This window comes from Lithobates pipiens, unplaced genomic scaffold (assembly GCF_037356315.1).
Source record: "Lithobates pipiens isolate NorthernLeopardFrog02 unplaced genomic scaffold, aLitPip1_a1.2 Scaffold_25, whole genome shotgun sequence".
In the NCBI taxonomy this organism is placed as follows: domain Eukaryota; kingdom Metazoa; phylum Chordata; class Amphibia; order Anura; family Ranidae; genus Lithobates; species Lithobates pipiens.
The window spans coordinates 191,914,449-191,931,869 of record NW_027507787.1 but is presented as its reverse complement, the minus strand read 5'-3'; the positions used below and the strand labels follow the sequence as shown (position 1 = coordinate 191,931,869).

Sequence of the window (17,421 nt, the reverse complement as noted above, 5' to 3'; positions counted from 1 at the left end):
TCTTGTGAATCGACTTTTTCTGACATCATCACGCCCATAGACCAGGTCTGGATGTGAGGATGGCAGAAACAGTCAACCTCTGGAAGTGGGGCAGTGCAGTTTTCCAGAGGATCGAAGCACCGGGTAAGTACAACTTTCCCTTGCGCCCTTAGACAAAATGAGCGATTAACCCATTCTCTCATGCAGAACCCAACTGCATGAGAGAATAAAAATTTTTCATGGAGTTCTGCTTTAAGGAATAAAAAAGGCATGATGCATCACAAGTCAACTTTAATCTATAAACTGGGTAAGGGATTTTGAAATCATGGTAAGATGACAGTTTCATTTTGTGTGTCTCTAAAGTTCTCTGTACATTACACACCCACTCATATGATACAGCACCTTGCAAAAGTATTCCTCCTCCTTGTCTTTTTACCTATTTTGTTACATTACAGCCATTAGTTACATTTTTTTGGTGAAGTAAAATTAGAAAAATATATACAAAAAACTATTTTTCAGAAATAAAAAAATTATAATTGGCATGTGCATATGTATTCACCCCCTTTGTTATGAAGCCCATAAAAAGCTCTGGTGCAACCAATTACCTTCAGAAGTCACATAATTAGTGAAAAGAGGTCTACCTGTGTGCAATCTAAGTGTCACATGATCTGTCATTACATATACACACCTTTTTGAAAGGCCCCAGAGGCTGCAACACCTAAGCAAGAGGCACTACTGACCAAAAAACACTGCCATTAAGACTAAGGAACTCTCCAAACAACTAAGGGACAATGTTGTTGAGAAGTACAAGTCAGGGTTAGGTTATAAAAAAAAATATCCAAATCTTTGATGAACCCTAGAAGCACCATCAAATCTATCATAACCAAAAGAAAAGAACATGGCACAACAGCAAACCTGCCAAGAGACGGCCGCACACCAAAACTCATGGACCGGGCAAGGAGGGCATTAATCAGAGAGGCAGCACAGAGACCTAAGGTAACCCTGGAGGAGCTGCAGAGTTCCACAGCAGAGATTGGAGTATCTGTACATAGGACAAACCCAACTGTTTTTCAGCAGTCGAGACTGGGAAGCTGGTCAGAGTTGAGGGAAAGATGGATGGTGCTAAATACAGGGATATTCTTGTAGCGCAGGTCTTACAGTCTGTACTTTCGGTGCCGATTCCGGTCACGGTCGCGACGTGTTTGCTCGGGCTGGTGGAGGAGTTGGCACCTCGAAAGGCGCAGAGGACTCTGATTTCTCTGGCGTTATTTTATGCACGTAAAGCTATCCTGTTATGCTGGAAGAAACCTGCACCTCCAACGATTTCCTACTGGAAGGGTTTAATTAATAAAGCTTTACCGTTATACAAAGCCACTTATCTCAGTAGAGGGTGTCCTACTAAGTTTGAGAGGGTGTGGAGATGCTGGCTTGATACTGCAGATACTGTGAATTAATTGCTAGGCCGGAGATGCACCCCCTGAGGGGTGGGGGTGGGGCGGGGAGGGTGCTGCTATATTTGGGTTGGTCTACATCTTCATTCTGGGTATTCAAATCATCAGTTACGGTATGTGGCATTTTTGTGGTATGGGAGATACGGTTGTGTTCATAGAATGAGCTAAGAAGTTGAGCGGAGGGCTGCACAAGGAGGAGTTTGTTGGGTGGGGGGTGGGGGTTTGGGGTTGTGTTTTGGGGTCACTTTTGTACGTTTGTATGTTATATGTATGTTAAAAATTTTCAATAAACATAAATTTTCAAAAAAAATACAGGGATATTCTTGAGCAAAACATGTACCATTCTGTATGGGATTTGAGGCTAGGATGGAGGTTCACCTTCCAGCAGGACAATGACCCCAAACACACTGCTAAAGCAACACTTGAGTGGTTTAAGGGGAAACATGTAAATGTGTTGGAATGGCCTAGTCAAAGCCCAGACCTCAATTAAATAGAAAATCGGTGGTCAAACTTAAAGATTGCTGTTCGCAAGCGCAAACCATCCAACTTGAAGGAGCTGGAGCAGTTTTGCAAGGAGAAAAGGGCAAAAATCCCACTGGTAAGATGTGGCAAACTCAGAGACATATCCAAAGCGACCTGGAGCTGTGATAGCTACAAAAGGTGGTTCTACAAAGTATTGACTTTAGAGGGGTGAATATTTATGCACATTGACCTTTTCTGTTATTTTGTCCTATTTGTTGTTTCCTTCACATGAAAAAAAAAAACATCTTCAAAGTTGTGGGCATGTTCTATAAATGAAATTATGCAAATCCTCAAACAATCCATGTTAATTCCAGATTGTGAGGCAACAAAGCACGAAAAATTCCAAGGGGGGGGGGGGGGTGAATACTGTTGCAGGGCACTGTAGGTTTGTGAAAAATGCCATTGAACCCAAATGCCTGATATCCTGGACTCTCTGCAGCATGTGTATCAACTGACCCAGAAAACTCAGTGTGTGCACAATAGCAGCAGTGTTTGTCATGTGCAAGGGTGTTACAAGCTGCAGTGTTCACAAAGAGTCATGTGATGAAACATGAGCGAGCACTGCTGTCAAATAACTGATGCTAATTAGAGCAGGGCCTTCAATAACGAAGCCCCGTGGTGAACAGATCAGGAGTATATTTTGATAAATGCTCTGGCTAATGAAACATGCCTCAGCTTCCTTACAACCGAATGAAAAATACGAATATTTTTGCCACGCAATTTTAAAATTAAGCAAGACAAATAGCTAGAGAACAGGTGATGTTAATTAATGGAGAATTTAATGGCACCTGCTATAGAAACAACATATCCTTTGAATTCTAATTCCTATGAAAGAAATCTTTCATATTAAACTTTTCCCAGCATTGCTTTGCTTACTTAGAAAAGCAGTTCATGTTCTTAAAGGACAACCTCACCCAAAGAGCCAAATATTCAGATGAGACTGGCATATAGAAATGTCAGTACCTGTTGCCCGTTGAGAATTGTACAAAGCAATCTTGCCATTCTTATGCTTTGCAAGGCATAAGGAGGGTGACAACATTTTTTAAAACCTGCCATTCTTCAGTCTTTCCTATTAGGTCCATATGAAAGCTTTGTTGAACCGGTGATGCCACACTGGATCTCTCTTTTGTAATTTTCTTAGCGGGGAGGTACTCATGAGTTTAAAATAAAAAAAATCCAGTAAGGAAAGGTGTATTTATAGCTTTGGAATAATGTTATAAAGCTGTCCACTTCATCAGATCAAGCAGCATAATTCAATAAAGTGAATAGGAGTTTTTATTGTACTGAAGAAAACTTTTATTTACTTTTCCATTTTAGTCTTTCTTGAGCTCCTTTGTACTAGGACCATTATAAAGGGCCCTGGACCCTCAACAGGGCAAGGTATATTCTAGATACTGATACATCACATTTAAGCTGGCAATACATCAGTAAAATTTGGTGGAAATTCTACATATACTGCAACAGGATGGTCCCTTTGTGCAAGATCACATAGCTGGGCGAGGCAGGCAAGCACCAGCAGGTCTCCGGATGTAGGCGAAACTATCCTGCCCGGTCAGTCTGTTCTGTCTGATCCTGTTCCCTGTTGTAGTCACCCGTGCCCTGGGGAAGACTAATGTTCCCCCCGCCGGGCCTTGTTAGTCTTGCCTAGGGTGTGAAATAGTCAAGCACTGGCCCTGTTTTCACCACCAACATGAAGGCCCAAAAACACCCACAGAAACCCTAGGACCCACCCACATCAACTGCCAGAACTGGTACAAGTGACTCCTATAGCCTGCCCTGAAGCTACAGAGGCTCAAAGGATCATGGGAGATTTAGTATCAGGACTGGCAAAGGAAGCAGAAAGTCAGATTACTTAGAAATTCTGCCAGGGGGAGGAGTGACATCACAGAAACCAGGAGGTACCAGGATAAAGAAAAGGAAGGGTGCTTCTGGATAGCTGTGTCTGACCAGAGAGACTGTGCCCAAGAGGATGGGTGTCTTATTGGCTGATGGGTGTCTGTATAGAGCACTGAGGCAGCACTTCAAGGGGAAAGCAACAACTCTAAAAGAAACAGGATACAAAAGAAAGTGCCTCTTAAGCCTCATACACACGATAGGACTTTGTACAAACTTTCCCTTGGATTTTTGTACAAAGGGCGTCGGCCCTGAACTTGTATTGCATACACACAGCAGGACTTTTTCAGCCAACTTTCACCAAATCATGTGGTTTTTCTGCTCTTTACCGCCACCTTTGGTCAACTTCTATATTGTTGTCTGATCTTTTGCATTGATTCTGAGCATGCCTGTTTGTACTTTGTACAAAAGTCCTATGGTTTTCTGTACACACGATCAGACTTTGCTCCATCGGACTTTTGTTGCCAGAAAGTTTGTCTGTTCGCACAGCCAACAAAAGTCCGATGAAAACCAAAAAAGTTTGTCCGATGGAGCGTACACACAGTCGGATGTTGCTCCAAAACAGCTAATTTGCATGTTTGTTGTCAAAAAGTCTGATCGTGTGTATGGGCCTTAAGTGAAACAAAATTAAGACTTTCTTAGCAAAAAGGTAGAAAAACACTTACTAGAGGTAGATGTTAAAAAGCTCATTGTATGTGTAAAGGAGTCCGGCAGTGGGGGTAGTCCTGTGATGGTCAGATCTGCAGCAGGGTGTTGTTAATCCCAGCTGCCCAGAAGAGGGAAACCACATAACAGTAGACCAGTGGAAGGACAGCGGTGTTGCAGTAAACCAGCATGGAATGCTGGACTTGTGGATGATGTCACTGGAAGTGCCTGCCCGGGACCAAGTGCATTTGGCATGAAGGAGGAGCCTTTCAGATGCTCTGAAACGCGTCCCGCCTAATAAATGTAATTTCCGGTCCGTGCGTTCCACGCTGGTCCCCGGCACACTTCTGGTGAGGTCATCTATGAGTTCAGCATTCCATGCTGGTTTAGTACAACACAGCTGTCCTTCCACTAATCTCCTGTGACGTGGTTTGCCTCTGCTGCACAGCCAGGATTAACAACATCCTGACCATCATAGAACTACCCTCACTGCTGGACTCCTTTACACATATGATGAGCTTTTTAACGTCTACCTCTAGTAAGTGTTTTTCTACCCTTTGGCTAATAAAGTCTTAATGCTGCTGCACTTAGAGGCGCCTTATTTTTTATCCAGATAAAGGAGGTAAGTTACACATAAATCAACAGTGGGGTTGTGATTTGTTTACATGCACAATGCATCTGCTTTTTTTTGGGAGGAGAAGCTCCAATTCTTCTATTAATGGAAACCCAAACTGAACAAAAACCACATTCACAGTTAAAAAAAAAATTTAAGGCGCAGGGAAAAAGTTACTAACATTACAGTCACAGTCTAAAATGATCGTGCAGTAATAGACCATCAGCTCTACATACTGGCACCTCACCCTTGGAAGAGAATACTACTAATCTCTCTCCCTTGTACAGCCCCCCCTTAGATTACATATCATATAATTTGTTGCACGGCCACTTAGTATAAAAACAGTCATGTAACTATGACAGCTGAAAAGAAATATGCTCTCTTGGAAAATACTGGAAAGTTGATAAATATTTCCCTAGCTCTTTGTTAAAGAACCTAAAAAAAAAAGGCAGATAAAGATTTGCAGCACTTATTCCAAAGACTGTTACAAGGCAACACTTAAAAGGTTGCATGGCCTGTAAATATTGTGCAATGTATGGAACCCTTAGAGCTACGCTAGACCCTAGTGAACTCTTTGCTTATGCAATATGTAATTTAATAGCGTTGGAGCAATTGTGCACTACTGATCCTGCCGTGGTGGCACGCCCTAGCATCCAGATTGGTAGGAGTAGAGAGAACACTCACAAAGCTCCTATATGCCCCTCAGTCACTGTCACTGTTCTGTCGAAAATAGCCAACTCCTCTAAATCTCCAATTATGTCACTTTTGGTGGCTCTCCAGAAGCAGCTTCGATGAGTTGGCGCTACTGGCCATGAGTGCGCGTGCACCTGACAGAACGGAAACCTTGTCGGATCTTCCAATCCCTGCAGTGTGCATAAGCAAGGTACATCACTAACCTTTTTTGAAAACTCGTAGCATTTGATGAGTTTAAAAAAATTAGTCGATTGGAAAATCCAACGGGGTTTCTGTTCTTCTGTTGGGTGCAAAAGTCCTTTTATCAAAATGTCCCTTCAATACAAGTTCAATACCTTAAAGTGGTTGTAAATCATTGCATATACCCAGTGAAGGAAACAACCGCAGATGATACACAGAGATGAAACAAATCCTCCTACATACGTTTTTCTTGTTTATCTGCAGTATTCTCTTGTCTACATCCCTTCAAAAGAGCACAATTGTGATAAAATCCTTCTGCATTTGTGATGAACAGAGGAGGGGGTGGAGAGCTGCAGTTAGAGCTTGTATACACTGTGTGAAATCCCCCTCCCTCTCCCGCCCCACATAGGTAGTGGAATGAAGGAACATGCAGAGCTGTATTTTGAATAGACAAGCGATGTGCTGAGCTCCCTCCCATGTTGGGAAAACTTGTCAGAATGGCTCATGCTGATAACAGAGAAACAAAGCACCAGAGAGAAACGACACTTAGAGCTTTGGAAAGAGACAAGTAAACACTAAAGATATTCAGTAAATGCTTTGTTCAAATTTTATAACTGGGGTTTACAACCACTTTAACTGATCCAAATATGTTTGCCCCAATGTATATCTACAACTGGTTACATAAGCACAATGGGGTTTATTTACTAAAAGTGTAGAATCTGGTGCAGCTTCCAATTTCAGCTTGTTCAATGAAGCTTTGACAAAAAACTGGAAGTTGATTGGTTTCTATGCAGAGCCGCACCAGATTTTACACTATAGTTTTATTAAATCAACCCCAATGAAGGATGTGATAAACTTCACTACTGTGTTTTTTACTTAATTCTCCATAGCTTAGAGCATTAGTTGTTTGTGAAGGTTATCTGATGAGCACATTCTGTTTTAAGATTTCTATTGGTGATTTTACAGTTAGCTGTAATAAAAGGAGCACATTACCCTTGGTCTTTAACTCCTAACCTACGATTATTCTCCTCTTAACTCCTAATAAAGACACATTTAGGAAATAACTTGAGAACAAAAGGTACTCGTCTAATGAGGATAAATGTAGGTAAAATTTTTTAGAACATACGTACCCGTCGTATGCTCCACTGACTATTCTCTTGTTGTCAAAACGGATGCATCGTACTAGTTCTTCATGCCCTTCCAGAACTCGTAAACATGCTCCACACTCAATATCCCATAGCCTGAAAGAGAAGAAAGCCTCCACATGAAATATAAAAAGGTCATCCTAAAGTCTTCACTTAAATGTTGCACACAGAAGGTTTTTTTTTCACTTTCATGCATAGACTGCGTGAAGGTAAATAAAACCTTGAGACATTACAACCACTTTAATTACCCCACCTGATGAACTCCAACTTCATCTTGACAGATATTACTTGCACAAATAGGATTGTTTATTGTAATGCTACATCAATGGCCTCAATCCTAAACCAAAGAGTTTACAAGCATCCTTTGTTGGGGTCTGTTCGCACCGGAAAGTACCCTAGATGATTAACTTTGAAAAGATGGCACTCCTCTCTCTTTGACATTTACCTATAAAAATTACCATGCACAAACCAATCCCTCACTCAGCATGACTAAAGAGATCCATCTTACCTTGCTTGAATTTACACACTACTTGGACCCACAGCAAAGTATTTCCCAGCTTGGTCAATTAAAGTTTTGCAGGGCCAAGAAAGGTTTTATACCTTTTTGCCAATCAAAAACCATGAATGAGTGGGCAGCGTTTCCAAAGCGCGTAAAAAGCAACTTCAGAAGAGCCGCAACGTGTGCGTTTTTAACCCCATTTTTTGAGGTTCAATGCGCCCTGCTAGTGGGCGAAAAGCATTGCTTAAACAGCGGAAAAGCGTTGCTAAAACAAGTGGCGCTTTACTGACAAGGCAACTTGGCCCCAGTGTGAAAGGGGTCTAAACCATGGAAAGTACATTTTTTATGAAAGTCGTAATTCAACAAGAACCCTTGCTGTAGGGCACCTGTTTTTTAGGACCCCTGCAATGTCTACATTTATTAGTAGTACCCATCAACTATGTATGTTTCCAGAGAATAGATCACGTTTTTAAAAGACTTGGTCAGTTTTGTTTCATACAGTGCATCCGGAAAGTATTCCCAGTGCTTCACTTTTTCCACATTTTGTTGTGTTAGCGCCTTTTTCCAAAGTGGATTCAATTCATTATTTTCCTCACAATTCTACAAACAATACCCCATAATGACAACATGAAAGAAGTTTGTTTAACATCTTTGTAAATTTATATATATATAAAAAAAATCATATGTACATAAGTATTCACAGCCTTTGTCTCAAATCTGAGCTCAAGTGCATCCTGTTTCCACTGATCATCCTTCCACAACTTGATTGGAGTGCACCTGTGGTAAATTCAGTTGACTGGACATAATTTGGAAAGGCACACACCTGTCTATATAAGATTCCAAAGGTAACAGTGCATGTCAGAGCACACACCAAGCCATGAAGTCCAAGGAATTGTTTGTGGACCTTTGAGACAGGTTTGTATTAATCACTTGCTTACAGGGCACTTAAACACCTTCCTGCCCAGACCAATTTTCAGCTTTCGGTGCTCTCACAATTTGAATGACAATTACTCAGTCATGCAACACTGTACCCAAATGAATTTTTTGTCCTTTTTTTCCCACAAATAGAGCTTTCTTTTGGTGGTATTTGATCACCTCTGGGGTTTTTATTTTTTGCGCTATAAATGAAAAAAGACCGAAAATTTTGAAAAAAAACGCATATTTCTTTGTTTCTGTGACAGAATTATGCAAATTATTAATTTTTCTTCATAAATTTTGGTCACAATTTATACTGCTACATGTCTTTGGTAAAAATAACCCAAATTAGTGGATATTATTTGGTCTTTGTGAAAGTTAGAGAGTCTACAAGCTGTGGTGCGAATCGCACAAAATTGATCACATCTGATGTACTGGTGGCCTATCTCGCTTCTTGTGACCCGAACAAGCCAGGAAAGTACAAATACCCCCCAAATGACCCCTTTTTGGAAAGTAGACATTCCAAGGTATTTAGTAAGAGGTATAGTGAGCTTTTTGATGTTGTCATTTTTTTCCCACAATTCTTTGCAAAATTAAGATTTTTCATTTTTTTTTTTTCTCCACAAAATTGTCATTGTAATAGGTTATTTCTCTCACGTGGCATGTGTATACCACAAATGACACCCCCCAAAAAATTCTGCTACTCCTCCTGAGTATTACAATACCACATGTGTGGGACTTTTTCACAGCCTGGCCACATAGAGAGGCCCAACATGCAGGTAGCGCCATCATGTGTTCTAGGAACATAAGTTACACATCTAACTTGTTGACTATTTATTACACTTTTGAAGCACCAGGACAATGACACGTGACACTGATGACAGATGGCACTGATACGTGGCAATGATGACAGGTGGCACTGATGACAGATGGCACTAATATGTGGCACTGATGACAGATGGCACTAATATGTGGCACTGATGACGCGTGGCACTTATACGTGGCACTGATGACACGTGGCACTAATACGTGGCACTGATGACACGTGGCACTGAAACGTGGCACCGATGACAGATGGCACTAATACGTGGCACTAATATGTGCCACCGATGACAGATGGCACTAATACATGGCACCGATGACGCGTGACACTGATGACAGATGGCACTGATAAGTGGCATTGATGACACGTGACACTGACAACAGATGGCACGTGACACTGACAGGTGGCACTGATGACAAATGGCACTGATACGTGGCACTGATGACAGATGGCACTATGTGGCACTGATGACACGTGGCACTGACGGCAGGTGGCACTGACGGCAGGTGGCACTGGGGGCAGGTGGCACTGGGGGCAGGTGGCACTGACGGCAGGTGGCACTGGGGTGGATGGCACTGGGGGCAGGTAGCACTGGGGTGGATGGCACTGGGGTGGATGGCACTGGGGGCAGGTAGCACTGGGGTGGATGGCACTGGGGGCAGGTAGCACTGGGGTGGATGGCACTGGGGGCAGGTAGCACTGGGGTGGATGGCACTGGGGGCAGGTAGCACTGGGGTGGATGGCACTGGGGCAGATGGCACTGCTGGGGGCGGATGGCACTGCTGGGGGCGGATGGCACTGCTGGGGGCGGATGGCACTGCTGGGGGCGGATGGCACTTTTTATTTCATTTTTTTAATTTATTTTTTTTCCACAATCAGAACGGCTGCCGCTGCAGCCGTTCATCTCTCCCCTCTCGCACTGTCTGTGCGAGGAAGGAGAGCGGCGCTGCGAGCCTGGCCACATAGAGAGGCCCAACATGCAGGTAGCGCCATCATGTGTTCTAGGAACATAAGTTACACATCTAACTTGTTGACTATTTATTACACTTTTGAAGCACCAGGACAATGACACGTGACACTGATGACAGATGGCACTGATACGTGGCAATGATGACAGGTGGCACTGATGACAGATGGCACTAATATGTGGCACTGATGACAGATGGCACTAATATGTGGCACTGATGACGCGTGGCACTTATACGTGGCACTGATGACACGTGGCACTAATACGTGGCACTGATGACACGTGGCACTGAAACGTGGCACCGATGACAGATGGCACTAATACGTGGCACTAATATGTGCCACCGATGACAGATGGCACTAATACATGGCACCGATGACGCGTGACACTGATGACAGATGGCACTGATAAGTGGCATTGATGACACGTGACACTGACAACAGATGGCACGTGACACTGACAGGTGGCACTGATGACAAATGGCACTGATACGTGGCACTGATGACAGATGGCACTATGTGGCACTGATGACACGTGGCACTGACGGCAGGTGGCACTGACGGCAGGTGGCACTGGGGGCAGGTGGCACTGGGGGCAGGTGGCACTGACGGCAGGTGGCACTGGGGTGGATGGCACTGGGGGCAGGTAGCACTGGGGTGGATGGCACTGGGGTGGATGGCACTGGGGGCAGGTAGCACTGGGGTGGATGGCACTGGGGGCAGGTAGCACTGGGGTGGATGGCACTGGGGGCAGGTAGCACTGGGGTGGATGGCACTGGGGGCAGGTAGCACTGGGGTGGATGGCACTGGGGCAGATGGCACTGCTGGGGGCGGATGGCACTGCTGGGGGCGGATGGCACTGCTGGGGGCGGATGGCACTGCTGGGGGCGGATGGCACTTTTTATTTCATTTTTTTAATTTATTTTTTTTCCACAATCAGAACGGCTGCCGCTGCAGCCGTTCATCTCTCCCCTCTCGCACTGTCTGTGCGAGGAAGGAGAGCGGCGCTGCGAGATGATCTCATATGTTTACATATGAGATCATCTCCCATTGGACACGCCGATCACGCTGTAAACGGCCGCTGTGATTGGCCGTTTACAGCGATCTGTGTTTGCCTGTCCCCGGGGGACACGGCGAACACAGAACTTCCGCGATGCGCGCCCGCGGCGGCGCACATTGCGGAAGTAAACATCAGGCCGTCCAGGGACGACCGCCCGAACGAACGCGCCTGCTCTACGGCCGTCATTCGGCTATAGGGCGGGCGCGAGGAGGTTAAGGCACAGATCTGGGGAAGGGTATAGAAAAATGTCTGCAGCATTGAAGGCCCGATGAGAACAGGGGCCTCCATCATCTGTAAATGGAAGACATTTGACACCACCAGGACTCTTCCTATAATGGGCCGCCTGGCAAAACAGAACGATCAGGGGGAGAAGGGCCTTAGTCAGGGAGGCTACCAAGAACCAGATGGTCACTCTGACAGAACTACAGCATTTCTTCGTGAAGAGAGGAGAACCTTCCATTAGAACAACCATCTCTGCAGCATTTCACCAACCAGGCCTGTATGGTAGAGTGGCCAGACAGAAGCCGCTCCTCAGTTAAAAGGAACATGACCACCCACTTAGAGTTTGACAAAAGGCACCTGAAGGACTCTGACCATGAGAAACAAAATTCTTTGGTCTGATGAAACAAAGATTTTAACTTTTTGACCTGAATGGCAAGTGTCATGTCTGGAGGAAACCAGGCACCGCTCATCACCTGACCAATACCATCTCTACAGTGAAGCATGGTGTTGGCAGCATCATGCTGTGGGGATCATTTTCAGCTGTAGGAACTGGGAAAGGAGTAAGGATTGAGGGAAAGAAGAATGCAGCAATCCTTGATGAAAACCTGCCCCGGACCGCTCTGGACTTCAGACTGGGGTGAAGTTTCATCTTCCAACAGGACAACAAGCCTAAGCACACAGAAAAAATGTTAACAACAGAGTGGACCTTAACCTGACTGAACATCTCTGGAGAGATCTGAAAATGGTTGTGCACTGAAATTCCTCATCCAACCTGATGGGGCTTGAGAGGTCTTGCAAAAAAGAATGGGAGAAACTGCCCAAAAATTGGTGCGCCAATCTTGTAGCATCCTACTCAAAAAGACTTGAGGCTGTAATTGGTGCCAAAGGTGCTTCAACAAAGCATTGAGCAAAGGCTGTGAATACTTACGTACATGGAATTTTTATTTTTAATAAATTTGCAAAGATTATGAAGAAATATCTTTCACATTATGGAGTAATATTTGTAGAATTTTGAGGAAAAGAATGAATTTAATCTATTTTGGAATAAGGCTGGTATGTAACAAAATGTGTAAAAAGTGAAGTGCTGTGAATACTTTCCGGAATCACTATATACAGTCAGTATATGTTAATCAATGCCAGTTTAAACATTCACTTTTATCAAGCATAACCCTTGGGTATGAGCCATCTGTACTAGTGCACTAGAAAATATCTGAGCAATAACTATCCCTTCGGATATTCAGAAGAACTTGCTACCCAACCATTGTTAGCCCTACACAATCCAACAAGTGAAACTAGAATTTGTCAGATCACTTTGCCCTCTTTGGGCCACACATGGTCACCCTATGACAAGGTCAGAACCAAATACCCAATTTGTATTTAAAAAACAAAACAAAAAAACCCTGTTATATCATCCTGTGTGTCTGAAGACAAATATACAGTAACAGAAAGCTCACTGCTTATCCAATGCTATTATAAAGTTGTTTTATTCTCTCTTTTGTTCTGTGGCGCTGTTTATCTCTGGATATCCATGCAGATTTTCTCATTCATCATCCAGCACAATCAACTGCCTCAGTGTTCATTATTGACTGTGTAGTTTCTCTTCGCTTAGATATTGAGTATGAAATAACAGCTCCCTCAAGAAATGTATTGGCTGCTTCCCAGTAAAGATTCAAACTTTTTTCCTGCTGTGTTATTAATAATTGGACATAACTCCCACTGTTGACAAAAGTAGGATATAAAATCTTTATTCTTCAGCAACATGGGATTAAAAGGCCCAGAAAGAAAGCTGGTAGATGGAACTGTGACAGCTATAAAAAACGGTGTCTAGAGCAAAGAAGATAACGTATCGAGTGTACAGATAAATAAGCCTAATACTAAATAATCTTATTATCAAAGCATTTTAGAGGGTTATCAATCAGGTAACTCTGTACAGCTATATTGTTGAATTTTCAAGATGTGGGTATCTAAGAAAGTCTGAAAAGGTTTCCGTTTCAGCAAAAAAACTTGAAGGCTCCGTCTTATAACTAAAGTTTATGTCTGAACAAAATAAAAACATTTTATGTAGTACATCTCTGAAATATAATACTGTACTAAGCAAAAGTTTTAGGCAACTGAGAAAATTCTGTAAATTAAGAATGCTTTCAGAAACAGAAGTGTTACTATTATTTATGAATTTCTTTCTATCAATTAACAAAATTAAAAGTAAATGAACAGATGAGAAATGAAAACCAAATCAATATTTGGTGTGACCACCCTTTGCCTTCAAACCAGCATCAATTCTTCTAGGTACACTTGCACACAGTTTTTGAAGGAACTCAGCAATGTCATTAAGAACTATCTGCAGCGTAAAGAAGAAGAAGGAGTCCTGGAAGTGTTTGTCCCTCACAGAGTCCTGATGTCAACAGCATCAATTTGGTCTGAGATTACATGAAGAGACAAAAGGATCTGAGGCAGACTACATGCACAGAAGATCTGTGGTTAATTCTCCAAGATGTTTGGAACAACCTACCTGCCGAGTTCCTTCAAAAACTGTGTGCAAGTGTACATAGAATAACTGATGCTGGTTTGAAGGACTATAGAACACCCATCTCTCCATAACATAAGGTAAAGATTTTCTGTAGGCCAGCAGGGGAGAAAGTAGGCAGGAATGGCAACACTTCAGAGACAGATCACTAGAGGAAGTTAGGAGTCTACTGGATTTTCTTTTTTTTTTTAATCAATATTTTTTATTAAAGTTTAAATTTTTATCAAGACAAATGACAGAAATTATGACTAAATAACAGATCAGTTACAGTATTTAGATACATAGATACTAGTATCCAAAAATAATAAAAAATATAATATAAAGAAAACCATATTAATTATTTCAATTATAATATTGATAATAAAGATAACGATCGGGAGGTTATTAATACATCCATTGTGGAGACAATACACAGAAGTAATATAAATATTATCGTCATATTTATATACTGCCAATTCAAGTAATTCAAAGATGATGAACCTAAATATATTCCTGAACGCCCCTATGGGTGCTAAACTGTGTTCGGGACAGTAAAAGGAACCTGTCATTTAATAGATACAAAACAAAGATTAAAATATTAGAGCGGGGTAAGTAATTTTTTAATTCAAGTTATCTAGGAACAAAGAACTCGTGCAATGTTTTGGGGACTTTTTTTGGGGGGGGATTTTCTTAATGTTCTTACAGCATTTAAAAAAATAAAAAAAAGGCAAAACACGGGGAACGTGCTTGTATTACTGAGATGTACTACATATGTTTTTTTTGTTACATTTATTACAGGCATATATTAATTCTTTGCCTGTACATCTGTACTGGCTTTCAGTTTGATAGTTGGAAGACTATGAATGCGCTGATTAACCATTGCGTAACAGCATGTTACACACTAAATACGGTTTAACACATACCATGCTGCTAAAGCTGGAGTTAGCCTTTAAGTGATGTAGACAGCAAGAATCACACTGATTTCCAAGTTTAAATATATATATTTATAAATAAAAAAAAATAAAAACAAAAAAGGAAGCATGGTGATATTGTGATCTTCAGCTACATTACTCTAAAGCTGTCCAAACAGTACATGGCTCACTTAGTCTGGTCCCTGCTGAATTTTGATCCATGTATGGGCACTGTGGTTGTACAGAAGTCGATCTACTGATCGACTTCTGTACAGCCACATTATTGGGTTTTCCCCATGAGATTACAACAAATTTCTAGAACCTGCAACATTGATTAGTGTATTCTGAAATTGGGGGAATTTTCCCCGTCAGACTAAAATAGCTCAGAGGGGAGGATTCCCTCATCCACAGAGTGTGTTTTTTCGTTCAACAAGGTGGCTGATAAGAAAAAATAATAAAAAATAAAAAATCATCATCTATGCTCAAACTGCTTGTATGTATTTTAGTCTGTATACAGATAGATTTCCACACTCCGCTTTTGCCTGCATTGATTGCTCACTGTCATGAGGGATACTGTCTGGAAATTTTAAAAGGAAAACTATAATGCGAACAAAGGAAATAAAATAAGTATATTTATACAGCCATGGGCAAATGTTTTGAAAATAACACAAATATTTTCACAAAGTCTACTTCCTCAGTCTTTATAATGGCAATTTGCATATACCGTATATACTCGAGTATAAGCCGAGATTTTCAGCCTCTTTTTTGAGGCTGAAAGTGCCCCCCTCGGCTTATACTCGAGTCATCGCCGTCTGACTGCTCGATCAGCGTATCGAGCAGACAGACGGCGGACATACTACAATTCGAAAGCCGCGCCTCCGCCTGTGATAGGCGGAACACTGAATTTCCCAGCAGCCTGTGTTCCGCCTATCACGGACATCGTCTCATCCTCGTCCGTAGTACGAGGATGAGACGATGTCCGTGATAGGCGGAACACAGGCTGCTGGGAAATTCAGTGTTCCGCCTATCACAGGCGAAGGCGGAGGCGCGGCTTTTGAATTTTAGAATGGCTGCCGAGGCGCCGACGAAGAGCGGCGATCCTGGCAAGGCACGGGACGGAGGCAAGGCAAGGCACGGCACGGGACGGGACGGAGGCAAGGCACGACACGGGACGGAGGCAAGGCACGGCACGGGACGGAGGCAAGGCACGGCACGGGATGGAGGCAAGGAGGCAAGGCACGGGACGGAGGCTCGGGACACAGGCTCGGGACACAGGTAGGCTGGACACACACACACACACACACACACACACACACACACACAGGGATGGATGGATGGAGACACACACACACAGGGATGGATGGATGGATGGAGACACACACACACAGGGATGGATGGATGGATGGAGACACACACACACAGGGATGGATGGATGGATGGATGGACACACACAGGGATGGATGGATGGATGGACACACACACACACAGGGATGGATGGATGGATGGACACACACACACACAGGGATGGACGGACACACAGGGATGGACGGACACACAGGGACGGACACACACACAGGGATGGACAGGCATGTCTCACCCTCGGCTTATACACGAGTCAATAAGTTTGCCAGTTTTTTTGGGGGTAAATTGGGGGCCTCGGCTTATATTCGGGTCGGCCTATACTCGAGTATATACGGTACTCCAGAATGCTATGAAGAGTGATCAGAAGAATTGCAATTAATTGCAAAGTCTTGCTTTGCCATGAAAATGAACTTAATCACATACGAAAAACCTTTCCACTGCATTTGTGAAGAAGGCTTCAGGGCGTCCAAGTCCAGCAAGCGTAAGGACCGTCTCCTACAGTTGATTCACCTGCGGGATCGGGGCACCACCAGTGCAGAGCTTTCTCAGGAATGGCAGCGGTGTGGTGTGAGTACATCTGCACACACAGTGAGGCGAAGATTTTGGAGGGTGGCCTGGTGTTAAGAAAGGCAGCATGGGACATACTAATATTCTGCAAAAGGATTATGGATTGGACTGCTGAGGACTGGGATAAAGTCATTTTCTCAGACGAATCTAGTTTCCGATTGGGGCATCCGGAAAAAGCCTGGTCAGGAGAAGAAAAGGTGAGCATTACCGTCAGTCCTGTGTCATGCCAACAGTAAAGCATCCTGAGACAATTCGTGTGCGGGGTTACTCCTCAGCCAAGGGAGTGGGCTCACTCACAATTTTGCCTAAGAACACAGCCATGAATAAAGCTACTTCTCCCAACCAGCTAAGAACAGTTTGGTGAGGAACAATGCCTTTTCCAGCATGATGGAGCACCTTGCCATAAGGCAAAAGTGATCTACGTGGCTTGGGGAACAAAACATCAACGTTTTGGGTCCATGGCCAGGAAACG

General features: G+C 43.2%; 1 protein-coding gene across 4 annotated transcripts in view; it reads right to left on the bottom strand.

Moving 5' to 3' along the window:
• Window positions 1–17,421, bottom strand: part of BTRC (beta-transducin repeat containing E3 ubiquitin protein ligase) — a 346,883-nt gene that overhangs the window by 15,100 nt on the left and 314,362 nt on the right. For all 4 annotated transcript variants that reach the window (XM_077455333.1, XM_077455336.1, XM_077455334.1 and 1 more), the window contains one exon: window positions 7,107–7,217. In XM_077455333.1, coding sequence (XP_077311459.1) covers window positions 7,107–7,217 — 111 coding nt within the window. The remainder of the gene's footprint in view (window positions 1–7,106; window positions 7,218–17,421) is intronic.